We start from the raw sequence: 6879 nt of genomic DNA, 5'->3' as shown, positions 1-6879 counted from the left end.
CATTACCAGAACTTCACTTTCTTACAGCAACTTGTGGTATGAAAATCTTTTTCCCAGCTACAAGCCTACAACCCAATAACCTTTTCTGCAGGTGAGAAGTTGTTAACATGACAACCAACATAGATACAATCCACATTTTTTTTTACTAATGTTTTTGCAGCCACAAAGTTAAAAAGGAAAAAGAAAAGAAAAAGAACACACGTGCGCACAACAGATTATGTTTTCAATTTTCACCCTCTTTTTCTTTGTTGGGTGGCTAAACACACATCAGTTATCATATGGTCTGAACTCTGAATACATCTTTTATTCCTCAATTATAAAGCTCATAATGCTTAGAAATTGGATAGCCACTTTCCATAAATTCTTCTGGAGTTGAAGACGAAAGGACAATTACAAACACTAAAATAGGCTTTTCACTAACAATGAAATTGATAGAATAGAACTATAAGTGTCACCTGCTCCACTTGAGAGACCAAGAACAGCCTGTAGGATGAGAAAAACAGAATATTGATAATTAAATCTCCATGATTATTCACCATTCTTTTCCTTGTGTAGACTGTTTTATTTGTATACACGCATTCTTCTGTCTGTCTGTCTATCTGTCTCTCTATCTCTCCCTCTGGCAGATTATTTTTAAAAAAAAAAAAAAAAAAGTGAACTACAAGGAGTCTGCGAACTATAGGCAATACAAAAAACATAAGCACACAGCACAACTAGACACAGGCCCACAGGCCAACCTCAAAATAATTGTCATCAAGGAGGATAAGGTGCACTCTGAAGGTCTGAAATCTAAAGAATAGAAGAACATGTTTTGCTAGATAATTAGACTCTCTTAAGCTGAATTTTGCATCTGTGCCAAAGTCTAAAGTAAATAGATCTCTATCATACAATGCAAATGCTTCTTAGTACCTTCAGTCAGGCTCTAGCACACAGAAAAAATACTAGAAGAATCCCCTTCAACAAATAGATAGCTTAACACCAACCATTAGGCAACCAGAAGAAGTTCAAGTAACATAATTTGCAATTCTTCAACATTGTCACCCCAAATGTAAGTCAGCGAGAGCTTGTAGTCTTCAAGATGATGCTTATATTGTGAATCTGTGATCATGTAGTTCTAATCTCTGCAACTAATTTCAGACTACAAGTAGGTTTAGCCAGAAATTTGTGACATCCTGTGCTTTCATGAGGTTTCCAATGCCACCAATAATTAGAGAAATAATCATAAAAACCATGGGCAACCAGAGGTGGACTGCTTGAAACTACACTATGAAACCAAAAACAGCAATAGTGCGTTGGGTCTTATCTAAGGTACCAGCAAAAAGTAAGAAAACTCGAAAGGATATCACAGTGTGTAAATTTTGATGAACTTAAATCTCATACAAGGCCTCGTAAGAGTTGGGACAAAGATTGATAAGAATAATGTCTTTTGCAGATACATTAGAATAATGAGTAAGTAATTGTAACTTAAACCACTTATTCCCCTGGAAGGGAAGTACCTACAGACTTTAAACATTCTTGGCTTCTACTAATTCATTTACTATTTTCAACCAAATTTACTTGAATCCCTGCAAAAACATAACAGAGATTAAGTCAATCCAGGAGTTGCAGCTTTTTGATAAGAGAGGTTTTTAATAGGACACTGACATTTTTCTAATCTTTTCCTATCAACATTTTTTCTAATCTTTTCTAATCTTTTTCTAATGCCCACCACTCTAACCTTCTAACACAGCAGCAACCCTTTATAAATTTATCAAAGACCCAGAGAACCAAATGGTTTGCACTTGGATTTCATTCTCCACACACACACACGCACATATATATATATATGTATTATTCTTGCTTGTTCGATAAATGTTTTTCCTGGTGGGGATCACCATTGATCTCCTTGTGGTTAGTGGTGATAAAAAATTACTCCTTGTCTTTTGAAAACTGTCACTAAACCTCGTGGTTTGGAGAAATGGAATTGTCATATTTTTCATCCAGGTTGATGGATTCTCACATACAACATGCACATGTTCCTTTAAATGTGGAATTTAGCTCTCAGTTGGTGCTCAATGGACTTAAAGCGCAGCAAAGAGAGCTTTGGCCTACTGATTCTTAGGGCCAAATTTTGTGTCCTGTGACGTGCATTCAACATGGGAGAACCCATAAATATGACAATTTCATTTTACTCCAAACCACAAGGAGGTTTAGTGATGGCTCCTTAAAAGGCAAAAAGCTGCCTTGTAATTTAAATTTCATCCCTATACATTTAATTCGCACACATTTTAGCAAGCAAAAGAATATGTTGCACGTGCTCAGAATGCACAAACTAACCTCCAATCGGTTCAGATGTTTATTGTGGCCAAGTGAAACTTAATTTTTTTTGAAATGCAGCTATGATTTATAAATAAGTAATGGAACATTAGATCTTTAGAAGTCTGAATCTTAATGAATAATGTCTTAAAGGTTGTATAATGTATAAGTGAGCCAAGAATGATTAGGAACATGTTGGGTGCAATATAGTTCACTTTAAAAGAAGCTAGGACATCACACCAGCATTGATGGATTGTTGGAGTCCAAAAGTAGATAGCTCATATCCAGAAGCACCCAATCAAGTTAAAACAAGGAAATGGAAGGGGAATTTTGGAATTTAGCATGCAGACACCAAATCTGTATCTAACCTTGGTTCTTCTTCCCTTAGCACCATACCTTCAGCTCCTGCAATAAATAGAATTGAACCCAAGTAATAGTTATTTACCAGAAAGAGGAAATGTTAAAATTGGTCTAGTTCTTTGATATTGATTTTGACTAAAATTGAAGGTCAAACTTACAATTAAGGCACACCAGGCTCAGACATTGTTTGACCAAGGAAGCTCTTAATGCGCAAGTTAGAAATCTACAAGATAATTAATACTTGCTTGTGGCACAAACATACTTGATGATAACAAAATGGAGCATTAGGCAAGCATTATTTTGAAATGAAATTCCCAAAAAAAACAATAAAATTAACACTATAAGTAGAACATGCAACCAATTAATAACAAAATTGTCTCTGCTCTACTTATGGCTCAAGTTACTCAAGAGGAAAAAGGACAAGAAGAATATAATGGGCCATTTAATGAAATTAAGTGTAATCCAATAACAGAGTTGATAAATATCAACACTCATTAAAAGCTTTTGTTAGCACTCAATGAAAATTCTATTAAATATATCTATTCATTCTTCCAAGCATACAAAATCAGTGCGAAACCATGAGATTGTGATTTGGAATCTGAAAATCTTTGCGAGAAAGACCATGGCAATAGGTTTGGATCGGAGAGGGGTTGGCTTGCCCACAACTTCTCAGGGGAGAGGCATGTTTTGAACATAAAAACAGCATTTCCAAGTGATGTACCAAAGAGCCAATTATGAACATCCCACAAAACTTCTACTGCAAGCCCATCAACCAAAATTATGTGATTCCCCCGGAACTTCCATCGAAGCCGCTTCACCTGCATCAGGGGCTTGCTATCTACGCGGATCACCAGGCACGGATCATTGACACTAACAGTGTCACATTCGATCACAAGATCATGAATTTGACCATTATCAAAAAATTGAGCCTTGGTACTGAACACCTTCTTGCCAAAAATATGCTCTCTCTTGGAAATGAAAGCAGCATTAGAAGTCACAGGGGTGGCATTAGTTTTCTTGAAAGCTTCTTTTCTCAAATCCCCAAGAAGGAGAACCATCTGTCGATCAACAACAACTGCAACATAAAATCCCTCCAATGGTTCAGGCCCGGGTCCAAATTTTGCTGAAGAAAGGTCCCAATATATATCAATTTTACAAGAGTATGCTTCTAAACTCTTGGACCCTCTTCTCTTGGAGAACAACCAGGGCTTAATATCAACCTTGCAGAGACACTGATTCGACGAATCGTCGATCCCAATTCCAAGGCCTTGACCCATCAAATTTTTACTCCATGTGACAGTAATCAAGCAAGACCGCCCGCGTAAACGGCATTGATAGACGCAAGTAACTAAATTCTGGGCAGCCCTACTGGTGCTTGATGATGAAGAATCAGCAACTTGAACCCCATTTTCACCAAAACAGGATGGGAAATCTCTCATCTTCCCACTAAGAACTTGCATTTACTTATCCTAAACTTTTTCTCTGGTTTTTTTTTTTTTGGGACAAAAAGTTGGTGCTCACTTTTGCAGCAAAAACATAAACAAAACAAAACAAAACAAAAAAAATGAAAGGACTCAGAAAACAAGCAACACATAAACAAAACCAACATGGAAAGCAAGAAGAGAACAGTACCTCAAACTAATCAGAGACAAAATCAAAAACCCATCTCAGAAATGCTCCCAAGTCTGCTTCTCAAGTCCTGAATTGATCTGCCTATAGACTCTTTCATGCATTTCTGCAACAACCCATTAATTAAAAAAGTTCATACAAAGCACAACAAGTTGCACATCCAAGTTCCAACTCAAATTGCAGACAAACTTGGGGCATGTAGAGAGTCTGAAATAACTCAAGCAAACAAGCAGACAAAAAGTAGACTTGTTTCGCTGTCAATACATCTGCCAAAAACCATAACATAAATATAAACAAACAATATTTTTTTTTAAAACAAGACCCACAAAGAAATTTGAAGAAAGTAATAGAAGGCAGAAGAGCATATAGATAAAAATCCAAATATACCTCAAGATGGTGACAGCTTAAATAGTAAAGACCAAAAATTTAGCTGGGTTTTGCTGTAAAGGCTGGATTTTGAAGATTGCTATACACTGTGAAAGGAAAAAAAAAAAAAAAAAAGCTCACTTCCTCATATATTCTCTCTCCTTCTCTCTCTCTCTCTCTCTCTCTTAGCTGACATACCCACATGAGATGAGAAAGCAAGACAACAACTTTTGATTACAAAACGTATAAGACCCAACTCAGAGTTCAGTCTCTCTCAATGCCTCGCATTTTGGAGAGAGAGAGAGAGAGAGAGAAGCAAGCAAGGCATAATATTTCATGGGAGACTGAGAGATTTTGGGGAGGTAAAACTATAAAACATGCTTAAAAATAAATCGCAGTTCTTTTTTTTCTTTTTGGTTTTGTTTGTGTGTGGTTGTGTTTTTTTATGGTCTACTTTTGCATGTATTTAAATGAATGGGAATAATAAGTGAAAATGAAACGGTTTTGAGAGAGTGGGGGGTCCATTTAAAACCCATGTAAATGCAAGCACGATGCCACATTCACAATTCGTCAGGAAATATGAAGACTACATGCATATCACATTTTTAAATATAGCTAATTTTCATTTTTCCTTTTTTATATTTTATTGCAGACTGTTTACCTATACCATCAACGGTAGTTTTGACCGAAAGTGGTTAAGATGTTATTATGATCATTTTTAGATAAAAAAAATTACACTGTGGTCCTCTAACCATTTTTTTATTTATATAAAAAAAAATTTAGTGATTTTTATGTTTGAAAAAACTACTTGAAAAAGAAACATATATACTTTTGACAGTGAGTGCAGTCACACTGGCCCAGAAGTGTCTTGACCAAAAGTCCAATTTTTTTTTTTGTCTCCACTAAACATATTATCTCTTACATTTTGTTTTAGTTTCTTTTTTTTTTCTTTATGAGGTTTTATGTGTTTTGGCCATAGTTAAACAACTTGACACACATATATTCTTTGACAGTGAATGCAGACAGTTACATCTTACATACAGTGGGCAGAATAGGCTTGACCAAAAGGCCCAAATTTGGCTCCACAAAACGCTCTCTCAAATTGATTATATGAGCGTCTTTCTATTTTTTGAAGTTTTTTCCCAGACGCCATTGTGAAATTTGATAGTGAATGCAGTCACAGAACCCAGAAGTGCCTTTGACCAAAAGACCCCATTTTTTTGGCTCCACCAATGACCAAAACACTCTCAATGCCAGCCCGTCATATCTCACACACTCTCTCTCTCTCTGTATTTTCTCTAAAATGTAAAATCTAATGGGTTTTTCCTCTCTCTCTCAAATCCCAGTGAGTTGATTTTTCTTAGAGAATGGATTTTTTTTAATGGGATCTTAGAGGATGGATTTGATTCCAAAGAGTGGTGGAGCATATTTTTGTATAGCCCAAAGGTCTTGTCTTTATTTTTGCCACACATTGTTTTATTTTTATTCCTAAGGAAGAGCCACATATGGTACTAAAAATCTTTATTTTATGGAAGCATATCTTGGCGCGTGTGCCACACGCTCTGAAATTAAAGAGCCACATATTGCTGGGTGAGATGGGTGGTCCCACTTTTCCTAGGATCCAAACGCACAAAGTACGAGTTATTAAAAAGAGAATGCTGCTGAATGAGAATCTAAACTTTTGAGGCTGGAAATTGTGTTTCACGCGCTGCATGGCTCGTGAGGATAGGAGCGTTGTCATATAAGGACAGCAAAAATTATAAGAGGGAGAATCGTAAAATACTAGTATTATTTTAAGGAAGAACAGACGTGGAGTTCACGTGTACTTGTCCACGGTCGGTTGGCGTGCGTTACAGCCCAAATGTAGCCCAATTATTGCCAATTCCATTTATTGGGCCCTTCTAGAGCCCAATTTATTTATTTTTTTTAATTTTTTTTTATTTTCATTTTTTTTTATTGTATAAAGAAAATTATCTTAAGTAATGGGTTCTAGTTAACTCAACTGATAAAATTTTTGATAATTAAAAAAGAGATTTGACTTACACCAAAAACTAATTGGCGTATTAATCTGATGATAAAGAGTTATTATTAAGAACAAACGTCATAGGTTGAAACTATTTCCTATATATATATTTTAAGTAAGACGCCTTTAAAAAAAAAAAAAAAATTAATAATAAATTCAATTGTTTTCATTAAGGGAGGTTGACAAATCAACCTGAAGCACACCTT

General features: G+C 35.7%; 1 protein-coding gene across 4 annotated transcripts; it reads right to left on the bottom strand.

The window, feature by feature from the left end:
* Positions 1-319: 319 nt before the first annotated feature.
* On the bottom strand, positions 320-5152 carry LOC115980031. 4 transcript variants are annotated; one of them, XM_031102222.1, is made up of 4 exons: positions 4672-5090; positions 4288-4550; positions 2814-4175; positions 320-2700 (listed from the first exon to the last, which is right to left on the bottom strand). In XM_031102222.1, the coding sequence occupies exon 3, from the start codon at positions 4113-4115 to the stop codon at positions 3195-3197; it is 921 nt and encodes a 306-aa protein (XP_030958082.1). In that variant the 5' UTR covers positions 4116-4175; positions 4288-4550; positions 4672-5090; the 3' UTR covers positions 320-2700; positions 2814-3194. The 4 variants fall into 4 exon arrangements, 3 of the variants coding, with proteins under 3 accessions (XP_030958082.1, XP_030958085.1, XP_030958083.1); XM_031102225.1 differs by having other exon boundaries at positions 4288-4390; XR_004089280.1 differs by lacking the exon at positions 2814-4175 and having other exon boundaries at positions 4672-5152.
* Between the last annotated feature and the right edge of the window lie 1727 nt (positions 5153-6879).

The sequence above is a fragment of the Quercus lobata genome, chromosome 3, assembly GCF_001633185.2.
Source record: "Quercus lobata isolate SW786 chromosome 3, ValleyOak3.0 Primary Assembly, whole genome shotgun sequence".
NCBI classification, from domain to species: Eukaryota; Viridiplantae; Streptophyta; class Magnoliopsida; order Fagales; family Fagaceae; genus Quercus; species Quercus lobata.
The sequence above is the reverse complement of the archived record's forward strand: the minus strand, read 5'-3'. Positions and strand labels throughout refer to the sequence as shown.

What these genes read in the sequence shown, in the direction of transcription:
- LOC115980031 (XM_031102222.1), bottom strand. Translation starts at nt 4,115, where the DNA reads ATGCAAGTTCTTAGTGGGAAGATGAGAGATTTCCCATCCTGTTTTGGT.